This window comes from Stenella coeruleoalba (assembly GCF_951394435.1).
Source record: "Stenella coeruleoalba genome assembly, chromosome: 4".
Lineage (NCBI taxonomy): Eukaryota > Metazoa > Chordata > Mammalia > Artiodactyla > Delphinidae > Stenella > Stenella coeruleoalba.
In genome coordinates this window covers 41,079,901-41,093,581 of record NC_137149.1, presented here as the reverse complement: position 1 = coordinate 41,093,581, position 13,681 = coordinate 41,079,901, and the positions used below count along the sequence as shown (strand labels likewise).

Genomic DNA, 13,681 nt, shown 5'->3' with positions numbered 1-13,681 from the left:
CCCAGCTCTTCCCCGTCCCCATTCCCAATACAACAGCTCCCCAAATCACGTACCCCCTCTACAACAATGATGAAAATTATGTTTATAAGTAGCAAAGAGGAACTCTAAATTTTTTATAATATATTAAATTCAAAATAAGGGTTTTATTATAAAGAGGGAGACCAAGTTACTTTCCTCCAAACACAGCAGGAACCACATGTAGAAATATAAGTCAATCGGCACCTTATTCCAATTTCTTCTACATAGAGTAGGACCCTGCTTAGTTGCCCTGTATCTTTATCCAGATCCGTGCTAGCAAACTCCTGCACACTACAAGATTTAGCTGAATGAAGCATTGCCTCTCTGTGAAGCCTGGCCTGACTCTACCCATCCTTAACCACCCTCCAGTCTCCGTTTGATGTTCTCCCAATTTCATGGAGGTTTCAGTACCACAGTCATTTATAGCACTTACCAATATTGAGGCATTTATCAATTTATTGGTCTGTCTGCCTCAGCTAGACTGTGAAATCCTAGGACAAAGATTTTGTCTAATTCAGCTATGATTCTGCATAGTCCTAAAATAGAGAATAAAATAGGGCTTGTTTTAAAAAAATGTTTCTTATATTAAATTGAACAATTAACTCTCTGCCAACTGCTATTTACATAGATGTATACATACATACATGCACAAATATATACATGTATATATACATACATATATGTGTATACACACACACACACACACACACACACACAATCTTGATTCTAGGCCAAGTTGACAGCAAATTGACTTTGACGGCAAAGCCTGACCAGTATTTCCCTCTTTTAACCCAGGAAAAAAGAAGCAGTTTTGACCCAGTCCCAAGAAAAGAATTCTCTGTAGGTGGGAGAAATATGATGGCGAGAAAACAGGAGGTGATTTGTAAGGGAAAATGAAGCACACGGCAAGTTAGATTCCCCAAGGTTCCTAAACTGGTAGTTAATTGAATCCAGTGTTCCAAGACCTTAATTTCAAACAAGGTCTTTGGGAAAAACAGTCAGTTGTTCTCCCTCAGGCAAAATGAAAGAGCTTTTCCTTAACTCTGAGACCTAACAAAGCTCCCAACTCCTGCCTTAGTCCTTGTGCACCCGGCATAAGGCTGCACCTTCGGGAACTTTCGAAGGCAAGCCCTGAGCTTCACTTCCTCTTGCTGCTCCTGCACCCCAGCTTATCTGAAAACCCCTATAAGTATTATTTAATTCAAAGCTCTCTGCATAAAAACAACAGACTTCCAGGTTGCAAGTCCTTGCCAACCTGGCCCAGGCCATATGTAGCTCTGAGATCTTGATCTGGAGCCAAGGTCCAGACTGAATCTCTCCATCTCTATAGCAATTTGCTTTGTCCTTTATTATCATTCCCTTGTTCCCTCTTGCATTAGACTGACCTCATTCATTCATTCGTTCCTTTGAAAGTAAATATTTATTGAATGTTTACTATGTGTTAGGGCTGAAGAGACACAGAATAATAATAACAGCTGACATATATTGAATTTATTATGCCCTGTAACAAAAAATAGGTAAAAAGACAACACGATCGCTATTATTCTCCATCTCATTTAATTCTCACAAAAATCCTGTGGGGTAGGGACTAGTAGCCTTGCTACTTTAGAAATGAGGAAACAAGGAACAGAGAGAGTGAATGACTTGCTAAATCAGTTTAGAATAATTTTATCTGAAAGTAACAGAAAAATCAACTCGGTGTATTTTAAACAATGAGGGAACCATATTATCTAACACAACAGGAAAAACAGAATGGAGCAACTCCAAGACTGGTGAATTCTGTAACTTCATACCTGGGTTATTTGTAACCTTTCACTGTGCCAGCCCCTTAATCATCAGGTAGGGTCTCCTCAGAGCTGCAGCGAAGTTTCAATGATTCATCCAGACACAATAATCCAGTGATGATACTGAGAGCACATCTTTTCTTAGCTTCTGTTAGTTTCCTGGAGCTGGTATACTAAGTACCACATACCAGGTAACTTAAAACAACAGAAACATATTTTCTCACTGTTCTGGAACCAAGAGTCTGAAATCAAGGTGTCAGCAGGGCCATGCTTTCTCAGAAGGCTCTAGAAAAGGATATTTTCTTGTCTCTTCCTGACTTCTGGTGGTTGCCAGCAATCCTTGGTTCTCATTGGCTTGTAGACACATCACTCTAATCTTTGCCTCTGAGAGACCGTTTTCCCTGTGTGTGTGTTCCTCTGTCTCTTTTCCCCTTCTTATAAGGATGCTAGTCATGTTGGATTTAGGGTCCATCCCACTCAGTATGACCTCTTCTTAACTTGATTATATCTGCAAAAACCCTATTTCCAAATAAGGTCACATTCTCAGGTATGGGGGCTAGTAGGACAAAATCCAACCCACAACAGCGTCTTATTTTAAGAGCTAGAAAAACTTTCCTGAAAGCCCATTTGTCAACTTCTTATATCTCATTGCTCAGAATTGCTTCATATGCCCAAGCCTAAGCCAATCACTACCAAAGGGAGTGGGCACCACCATGATCAGCTTAGACCCATCAGGACCTACCCTAGAGTATGGGAAAGGGACCAATCTCCCCCAAGGCAGCATGTGGCTAGAAGAGGAGAGTGAATACCTGAACATCACTGAGGAAGAAACAAGTGAAAATTGAGGAAGTTGATGTCTCTAGGAAAAACAACCAGCAGTGTCTGCTATACTTGCCCATGGCTCCACATGAATATCTGATCCCAGAACCTAAAGTCTATGAGCTTTCAAACCTCCATTTGAACACCTGCTATAGCACCATTCCTTACATTCTGCAAGGTTCTGTGCTGTGGGGTTTATAGATATCTTCTCCTTTAACCCATATCATTATCCAATGAGGTATACACCATCATTATCCCTATTTTAGAGATGATAAACTGAGTCATCAAGCCCAAGGATGCACAGCCCTTGGTAGTAGATGTTTATGAAATGCAGCAGTCCATGAGAAATTCAAAGCCCAAAACCACATTTAATTCATTTTTGTAAACCCCTCACCCAGTACCATGCCTGATATAGAAAAAAATGTTTGGTAAATGTTTGTTGCATGAAGATCTGGCCGTTCCCTCCCAGAAAATCCTTTGTTAATTTTGAAGAGGATATTTGAATTTTAATTTCTGCAAAGCATTCATTTCTCATTCATCTGGTCCACCATGATACCTAAGAAACTCTTATTTGCACACCTAAATGGAACGTTGTTCTTTTGATCAGTGGAAATTAATGTTTGAGTTGAGGTCCTTTGCTCCTCCTGACTTGTTTGAGCCTTTAAAAATGTCCCCTGCCTCATAGATGTGCAGTCAGTTGTTTTTCTTGGGGAAGGAATGGCCACTGTGTAATTCATCTCCGAAATTCCTTATGATGAGTGCTGTAACTGGAAAGCCATGTATTCCATGATCAGGGATGAGGCAGGAAAGCATAGAGGGTAAAACCTGAAAGGAAAGCTTCAGATGATTCTTTTGTCAAGGAAGTTGAGAGAATGGGCACTGGTCTTAGACAGACTGGATCATTTCATAGTTCAGCAGCTAATTAGCCTGACTCGTGACCTTGGGAAAGTCACTTTCTTCTTCAGGACTCAGTTCCCTCATTCTACAAAATGAAGGGGTTAAACTAGATTATGTTTAAGTTCTATTTAGCCATGACATTCAAAGCTTGGAAATCATATCTCCCTAGGTTTACTGTGAGCATTTCAAATCTGCTTCTCCCTCTGCCTTTCTTCCTAGGTCTATTTGTTGATTCATGGATCTGTATGGTGGCAATGATGTGAAGGATAATAAGTTAAAATTATGTTTCCACCGAACAGCTTGGTTTAAAATTGCTTTCATGTTCACTATCTTGATTCTTTGTTATGATAGTCCTGTGAAGGTACTGATTTTCCCATTTTTAAAAATCAATAAATTGGAAAATAATAGGGCTTGCCAAAAGTTACTCAGCTAATAAGTAACAAACCCAGACCTGCAGTCATGTGTTTAGCTACCAGTTAGTACCCTAGAGTATGACTCCTCAGCACACAGAATCTCACTGCACACGGGACACCCCTGCCTCACCAATGCTGGGAAAACCCTGACTCAACATTTATCCTGAGGAGATAAAACAGTGCACATAAAATCACTAACTTAGATCACAAATACTTTTGCTATTTTAGAATTAAGCTGTAACTCATACACAAGGAATCCAGTACAAGGAAAAACTGTCTAAAAGCAAAGTTGTCTAAAAGACAATGAGTTGCTTTGTGAGATAGTAAGCTGCCTATCACAGACAATATTTAAGCATAGGATAAATAAACTCCTGATGGGACTATAGGAATCAGACTTTGGTTAAAAAATTGTATTCAATCTTCTGTGAGATGTCATTTGTACTGAGATGATTTGGAGACTTGTTCTGAGCCTGTCTGGAGATTTTTTTCTGATAAAAGTAAATAAATCTATATACAAGCAATGAACAGTTGGAATTTGAAACTGAAAGCACAACACCATTTACATTAACACCAAAAATATATTGAATTCTTAAGTACACATCCAACAAAGTATGTATAAGATCTATATGAGGAAAACCACAAAACTCTGATAAAAGAAATCATGAGAATCTAAATAGATGGAGAGATATTTCATATTCATGGATAGGAGGACTCAATATTGTCAATATGTCAGTTCTTCCCAATTTGATCTACAGATTCAACAAAATCCAATCAAACTCTCAACAAGTTATTTTATAGGTATCAACAAACTGATTCTAAAATTTATGTGGAAAGGTAGAAGATTCAGAATAGCCACCTCTGTTCTTCTTCAATAAGAAATTTTAGAGCAGTGAAACTACTCTATACATGACACTAAAATAGTGGATACATGACAATAAGTATTTATCAAAACCCATAGAATGTACAACATCAAGAATAAATCCTAATGTAAACTCTGGACTTGAGTTAATAATAAATTATCAATATTGGTTCCTTAATTTTAACAAATGCACCACGCTAATGCAAGATAATTCTAGGGGAAACTGAATAGAGCCAGGAGAGGGAGAAGGTACTTCATGTATGCTGGGATGTTCTAGCTGAAACTGCATGCAAACATGTTGTGAAATCTTGACAGTTAGAAACATGTCTCTGACATTTGAAAACTGCCAGTAATTCTTCTGCTTCTTTGGAAATGGAGGCTCAAATTCTCCATGAGGGAAGATAATGTCTTTGTTTAGGGAAAAATACAGGGCATTTTAATCAGACAAAGGTAAAGTAAGATCCTCTTCTGAAATAAAAATGAGAAAACAGTTACATCTGTGAAACATGTTTTGGGGCCAAAGTTTTAGAAGGAGGCTTGGTGATTCTCCCTCAAGGCCTCCAGATGGTTGAGGGTGGGGCTCAGGTTAGGAGAAATCCATCTATTCAGGGTTCTCCCTTTCAAGGCTCAGGAGAGCACAGCAGTGCAGGGCTCCTCTACGGAGAAACCTGGGCTTAGGTCGTACCTCATAATATTCACCTGTATTGTAATTTCTTTCTTATTTCACAAGCTTTCAGTTAATGTTCTATAACTTGCACTCTAGAGAATGAAAAGACAGACCTAACTCGTGTTTACAGAAAAGCAATATTGAGGGAGTCTCAGCTTCAAGGAAAGGCAGACTTGCGTAAATCAGAGGCAACCTGAAAATATTCACAATCCCAGGAAGACAGGGCAGTTTGTGTTTGATTAAAGGCACAGACAATAAGGGTTTTGAGGGTCCTGAAAAGGAAGAGAATGCTGCATGATGGAAGGATCAAGGAAGACAGACTGGTTGCACACTGAAATATGTACGATTGGGAAGCTGGGGGTAGAGAAGGCTTTCCTGGCAGAGGCCCCATGTGAGCAAAAGTGTCACAGTGACCCACTTCATAAAAAGTAACTTCCTTCTGAAAACATCATTTGATACATTTTTCCTGCCAATTTGGTAGCAAAGATACTGCCTCCTTGTGAAAATTTTGGAACCGGTTTGTCAGCCAGATGACCACTGCCACACCACACACACACACACACACACACACACACACACACACACACGCATGCTGAGTAGTCACTCAAGGAGTCACGGAGTATGTCCACCTCACTCTGAAGTTATTTTTTCTTCACAGGCTTGAACGCAAAATTGTGCTTTCATATTTCTTTCAATCCAGGTCCTGTGGATCTGCTTAATAAGGTTCAGATTTTCATTTTTTCCATCTTGGAAACTGAAGAAAGCGAAGTCTCCAGGGGTTGGCCCTGCTTGAATTCTCAGCAGACTTGACAATGGAAAAGTTCAAACTTTATTGCCTCCAGTCATTTTCTAAAACAAACACAACCAAAGCAAGTCTCCTAGGTTCTTTCTTGACTTACATGACTAAAATCCTCTCCCTCTCATTTTCCCTGGTTTAATTTTTCTTTTCCTCCCTCCTCCACATATTCTTCAAAAACATGTGATTCATGCAAACACTTGGAACTCGACTGACAATTCCCCATTTATCAGTGTGAAATGTCAGTAAGCAAATTAAGCAAAAGTTCTGGCTGGAGAGATAACTGGAGGTGACGAGCTGCAGGAGCTGCTTTTTCAGATCTAGTTTCTCAGGGGAGAGAGGACAGGAAGGAGACTGAGACCAGAGAGAGAGGCAATTGTCAAGGACAAAACTCATGGCTATGGCTGGCCAGAAGACAACATGAGGAGAGGCAGGAAGTTACAGCAAAGACAAAGCTGTCAGCACTCCCATGAGGCATGCAAGACCTTGGTGGTGGAAGGAAGAGAGTGGATGAGATGAGATAGGCAGCCACCCTGGGGACTGATCCAGAAAAGGTGTTGCCCTGTGCAGTCTTTGCAATGCAGTTAACCAACCTCTACACACCTACAACCTCTTCCCCAAGCACCCCCGTCACTTCCTTGCCTTAACTGAGAACCAGCTTTCCCCAGGTAACATGATTTCCTTGCAGTCATCTCAGATGGAACCTGCCCATTCTTAACATGTCCCTACACATTCCTCAGAGTTGTGGTCAGCATGCTGGCTCCCAGTGCTACCACCAGCTGCATAAGCACTTATGCCAAAGTCCCCCCTCCTCTTGAAGCTCAGGTCTTCCAGCTACCTCAGCCTCTGCCCCCACCGTGCTGTCCCTAACAACCACTCATTCGCCAGTGCTCTAAATGATGTTCTGATGGTGATGGTGGTATCCAGCCTATAGACTCCCCTTCATCCCACATCATCCCAGGACACTTCCACATTCACAATGATCAGCCTGTATGATCACCAGACTTCTCAGGTCCATGGCTCCCTCATCTCAAAGTCTCTCCTCCCCTCTCCATGCAGCACTCACTTCCATTCATCATTCCACAAACAATAACCAGCATCTACCATTCACTGTGCACTGGGCATAGTGTTGAGAATACCGAAATGAATACAGTCCCTGCCTTCAAGGAGCTTATGAGGAGAGAATCACATAGGAGAAGGACACATAGGAACTCAATCTGGTAGGAGGGATGCAGCAACAGGGCCCCTCTCCATGGAAGGGCAGGACTTACGGTGTTGAGATGGAAGATAACTCACCTGGGCTCTAGCAAGAACCCATCAGTGGACCCCATCAGAGGAGTCCAACTCCAGTAGAAGTTGGGGGAGATTAGCATTAGCTACAGAGAGTCTCACAAACACTGTTCAGGTTAAGTTTTCAAATAAGGATAAAAGCTGAAATCAATGCAGAAGCCCAATCATAAGCACAGGATCTTATTTATCTGTATAATCTGGTATCAAATACCATGCTAGCTCATGGCAGGTGTTCAATAAATGTTTTTGAGACAGAACTCATCTATGATGAACATTATAAGCATGATAAGAGCTTAAGAGGAAAGCTACAGGACAATCTACAGAGCACCAAGCAGACAGACTAGATACCTAAGCAAGACCAGTTCTAGATACTACTTACCCTTGTGTATGGGACTCCTAAAGTATTCCAGAACTTGGTTTTCATCCTGGTTGAGACTACAGGTGGGAAGTGGTCAGCATCAGAAGCTGAATGGGCTCAGGACCATAAGGTCTAACTCAGAGTCACCCTAGCTCAGAAGCAGTATGTGGCACCAAGAGGAACCCAAAACAGAAGCAAATCCACCTTCTGACTGAAGCCTCTTCTATGCTTTTTGTTGTAGTGGGAACGAGCCAGCTGGAATATGGACCACCAGACTCTAGAGCAGGAACTCCCAACCTGGGTCCCCAGCAGAGTCCCCTGACCCACAGGAGTCTTCAAAGTGACCAGGGGATTCACAGGGCATTTCTATTATCCTTAGAATCTTAATAGAATTTAAAGCTGTACAGGTTAATCAAAGTATCCTTGTTTTTCACTGAACTTAGCACCAACTCAGTGTGCTAATACGAGGCATGTAGATCAGAAACTATGATTAGAGGTTATATATGCATTGGATTAAATTTAAATGGGGAAGTGAATTAAATATTTATTATTAAGTGCAGTTTGCTTCACAAAATCTTTCTAAACATGTTATATTTTGCAGGGAGTTAATAAAAGAGACCTCTTTGGTATAGAAAGTTTGAAAATCATTTGATAAGAAACAAGAAAAAGTTGTATATTTCATCAGCTCATTACATGGAGCCAGAGCATCTCATTCCCTGTGTGAGGAGATGCTGAAAATGTGTGTTAAATCCTGGGCTCTTCTTCAGAGAACTGCATGGATTTAGACAGGGGGAGACTGGTTTACAAATCAAGCATATATCCTGCCTTTTCTGTACAAAGCATATCTGAGGGTAATCAAAGAATTAATGAGGGTGTCCTCTTCATAGAAGTATTCAGCTGTATTCCTTGCTCATGGTTATACACATCACTTCATAAGAGACCACAAGCATCTAGATATTAACAAATCTGGATTTGAAACCCAGCTCTCCCACTTATTACATACATGACTTTATACAAACGCATCATGGAAGACATGCAGCTGAAAATACAGAAAATGCCAATAAATACTGGCTAAAAAAACTGGGGATTACCCTCAGAATGGGAGAAAAATATTTGCAAATGAAGCAACTGACAAAGGATTAATCTCCAAAATTTACAAGCAGCTCATGCAGCTCAATAACAAAAAAACCAAACAACTCAATACAAAAATGGGCAGAAGACCTAAATAGACATTTCTCCAAAGAAGATATACAGATTGCCAACAAACACATGAAAGAATGCTCAACATTATTAATCATTAGAGAAATGCAAATCAAAAGTACAATGAGATATCATCTCACAACAGTCAGAATGGCCATCATCAAAAAATCTAGAAACAATAAACGCTGGAGAGGGTGTGGAGAAAAGAGAACACTCTTGCACTGTTGGTGGGAATGCAAATTGGTTCAGACACTATGGAGAACAGTATGGAGGTTCCTTAAAAAACTGAAAATAGAATTGCCATATGACCCAGCAATCCCACTACTGGGCATATACCCTGAGAAAACCATAATTCAGAAAGAGTCATGCACCACAATGTTCATTGCAGCTCTATTTACAATAGCCAGGACATGGAAGCAACCTAAGTGTCCACTGACAGATGAATGGATAAAGAAGATGTGGCACATATATACAATGGAATGTTACTCAGCCATAAAAAGAAACAAAATTGAGTTATTTGTAGTGAGGTGGATGGACCTAGAGTCTGTCATACAGAGTGAAGTAAGTCAGAAAGAGAAAAAACAAATACTGTATGCTAACACATATATACGGAATCTAAAAAAAAAGGTCATGAAGAACCTAGGGGTAAGACAGGAATAAAAACAGAGACCTACTAGAGAATGGACTTGAGGATATGGGGAGGGGAAAGGGTAAGCTGTGACAAAGTGAGAGAATGGCATGGACATATATACACTACCAAATGTAAAATAGATAGCTCGTGGGAAGCAGTTGCATAGCACAGGGAGATTAGCTCGGTGGTTTGTGATCACCTAGAGGGGTGGAATAGGGAGGGTGGGAGGGAGGGAGACACAAGAGGGAAGAGATATGGGAACATATATATATGTATAACTGATTCACTTTGTTATAAAGCAGAAAGTAACACACCATTGTAAAGCAATTATACTTCAATAAAGATGTTAAAAAAGAAAAAAACTGGAGATTGTTTTCCTCGTTTAAAAATGAGTCAGGGGCTTCCCTGGTGGCACAGTGGTTGAGAGTCCGTCTGCCGATGCAGGGGACACAGGTTCGTGCCCCAGTCTGGGAAGATCCCACATGCCTCGGAGCGGCTGGGCCCGTGAGACATGGATGCTGAGCCTGTGCGTCCGGAGACTGTGCTCCACAACAGGAGAGGCCACAACAGTGAGAGGCCCACGTATCGCCAAAAGATAAATAAATAAATAAAAAAGGAGTCAGGAACAATAATCTCAGAATGGAGCAATTCTGTGAGAAAATCATCAAGGTAACTGGGTACCAATTCTTTTTTTGCTTCTACCTGAGTATGTATGTAAATGTTCATCCTCTCTGTGGCATGATCACTGCTACCCCTCCAGTCATTGCATCCACATCCCAGGTCAGAAGAAGAGGGAAGGGAGAAAGGCAGAAATTATACACTAACTAAATCTGTCTATTTTATCAGGAAAATATTAGCTTATTTGGAAGCCTCATTTAGCGGATTTCTGCTTATGTATCTTCATTGGCGTACTGCAGGGGGAGTGGAGATAATAACCAAATGACAAAGAATTGACATTTAAAGAAAATACATAAATATAGTGATTTCCTTCAAATAGAAATAAAGCCTCTAAAAAGTAACAAATCCCATTGAAACCTATCAAATGTGCTAAAGTTAGTTAAGGTGTTTTAGTTATAAAATAGTTAAAAATATGTTTAAAAGAGTTAATAATGGGCAAGAAGGGAGGAAGGAAAAGGAGGGTGAAGAAGGAATAAAAGAATGAATGGGATTAAAAAACTAAAAATAAAACTACCATACGACCCAGCAATCCCACTCCTGGGCATGTACCCTGAGAAAACCATAATTCAAAAAGAGTCATGTACCACAACGTTCAGTGCAGCTCTATTTACAATAGCCAGAACATGGAAGCAACCTAAATGTTCATCGACAGATGAGTGGATAAAGAAGATGTGGCACATATATACAATGAAATATTACTCAACCATATAAAGAAACAAAATTGAGTTATTTGTAGTGAGGTGAATAGACCTAGAGTCTGTCATACAGAGTGAAGTAAGTCAGAAAGAGAAAAACAAATACCATATGCTAACACATGTATATGGAATCTAAAAAAAAAAAAAAGGTTATGAAGAACCTAGGGGCAGGACAGGAATAAAGATGCAGACGTAGAGAATGGACTTGAGGCCATGGGGAGGGGGAAGGGTAAGCTGGGACGAAGTGGGAGAGTGACATGGACTTATATATACTACCAAATGTAAAATAGATAGCTAGTGGGAAGCAGCCACATAGCACAGGGAGATCAGCTTGGTGCTTTATGAACACCTAGAGGGGTGGGATAGGGAGTGGGGAGGGTGGGAGGGAGAAGCAAGAGGGAGGATATATGGGGATATATGTATATATATAGCTGATTCACTTTGTTATAAAGCAGAAACTAACACACCATTGTAAAGCAATTAAACTCCAATAAAGATTAAAAAAAAAAAGAATGAAGGGGAAAATCTCATTGATCACTTGTTGTTTGGAAAATTTGGTAAGTAGAAGTAAAAGTAACCAAGACTTTTCTGTACAAACATATCTGAGAGTATTCAAAGTCTTAATGAAAGGATTCTCTTTAAAGCAGTATTCCAGCTTAAAATAAAAATGAAAAATAGTAAAATTAGAAACCCGCATATTGTGAACCCTAAAGAAATAATGGATCTAGAAAGTGATCTGAATGGCTGCTAACACCACAAAGAGAGAATCCATTAGACACGATGGAAAAATATACCATCATCTAAAGATAGTAGTGTTCTTGCCAAAAACTCCAATCTGAATCTATCAAGCTTCAAGATCTAACTACCAATTTACAGGAAATAGAGGGGCAGAGGAACATGTGAAATGAAGTTACAGGGATTCAATCAGCAAAATCCAGAAAACAAGAAAGGTTACAGATCAAACAGGTAGCTTTTCAACGAATAAATTACAAGGGGGAAAAAAGACTACAGGGAGAGAAAAGAGATTTAAAAAGACTCGAGGCATATCTAACAATTGCAATGTATGAAACTGATTTGACTACTGATAGAAAAACTATAAAAATAATAGAAAATAATTAGAAACATTTGAACACTGAGTCAATATTTCATTACTCAAAGTAATTGTTTTTAATTACTCAGAGTAAAAATAGTATTGGCATCATGTTTCTTTAAAGAGTACTTACCTATTGAATACATGCTAAAATCTGTGTATTTTAAATTATATAATGTCTGGGATTCACTCCAAAATAATTCAGGGGGAAGGGGGAAGTAGTTAGAGGGACAGACAAAATAATATTGGCCATGAGTTGATAATTGCTAAGTTGCATTATGGGTACATGGGGTTAATTTATTATACTATGCTCTCTACTCTTTCATGTGTTTGAAATTTCTATAATAATTTTAAAATACTAACCAACCTCAGAATGAATAGCATTAGATAAAAATACCATTGGACTTCACCCAAAGTGAAGAAGAAACCATTCTGAGTCAATCATTTCCCTCATGGAACAGGCAGAGTTCTCCCCAGTGCCCTAGTGAGATGAGCCTGAAGTTGATATCAGAACCAGAGGGTCCTTATGCAGAAAGTAACAGTCTAACAGAGTGTATGATTTCCACGAAAGCATTTTCCTTGTATCATCTTCACAAAGTTCTGAGTTAAAAAGATCTCTTCAGATTTTACTATAAATAGCTACACAGTATGATCCCACATTACCACAAAAATCAATGTATGACTGTCCCAAATGATCAAAAGCAGGTAAATAGCCCCTTGGTAGAGTATTTTGACCTAGCAAAGATTCTTTTTTTTTTTCCTCTCCCCAGGTATGTTTCAAGTTACACATTCACATATATTTTCACATAATTAGAGATTTTAAGGAAAATAAAATGTGACCATAGAGAAATAAGATAATCTTCAAGATATCCCAAATTAAATTTGTCCGTTCACTTAGTCAACAATTATTGAGTGTCTCTTCTCCACTGGACATTGTCCTGGGTTCTAAGAGAGAGTGTCAAGGGAAAACAAAAGGTGCGTTTTTACCTGGTGCAGCTCACAGCATGGGGAGACCTGAGGAGACAGAGCACACACCAAACACATCCACGAATACCTGTAAATGAAAAATGAAGTTCATAGCAGAATTATTCTCAGATGCTGAAAAGTGGAAGCAACCCAAGTGTCTGATAGAAGAATGTATAAACAAAATGTGATAAATACATACAATGGAATATTACTCAACCTTAAAAAGGAAGAACAAGAACATTCTGACACATGCTACAACATGGTTGAACCTTTTGGATATTATGCTAAGGGAAATAAACCAGTCACAAAAGGACAACTACTGTATGAGTCCACTTATATGAAGAATCTAGAATAGTCAAGTTCATAAAGACAGAAAGTAGTACGGTGATTGTGAGGTGCTGGAGAAGGGAGAAATGGGGACTTACTGTTTAACATACACAGAGTTTCAATTTTGTAAGATGCAAAGAGTTCTGTGGATGGATGTTGGTGGTGATGATAGCACAACAATATGAATGTACCC

General features: G+C 39.5%; 1 protein-coding gene across 1 annotated transcript in view; it reads right to left on the bottom strand.

Annotated features, from left to right (window-relative positions):
• LOC307185477 (uncharacterized protein) overlaps positions 1–13,681 on the bottom strand; it is a gene marked incomplete at its 3' end in the record, with an annotated part of 156,211 nt that overhangs the window by 41,837 nt on the left and 100,693 nt on the right. The window contains exon 4 of the mRNA XM_079919804.1: positions 13,183–13,249. Coding sequence (XP_079775930.1) covers positions 13,183–13,249 — 67 coding nt within the window. The remainder of the gene's footprint in view (positions 1–13,182; positions 13,250–13,681) is intronic.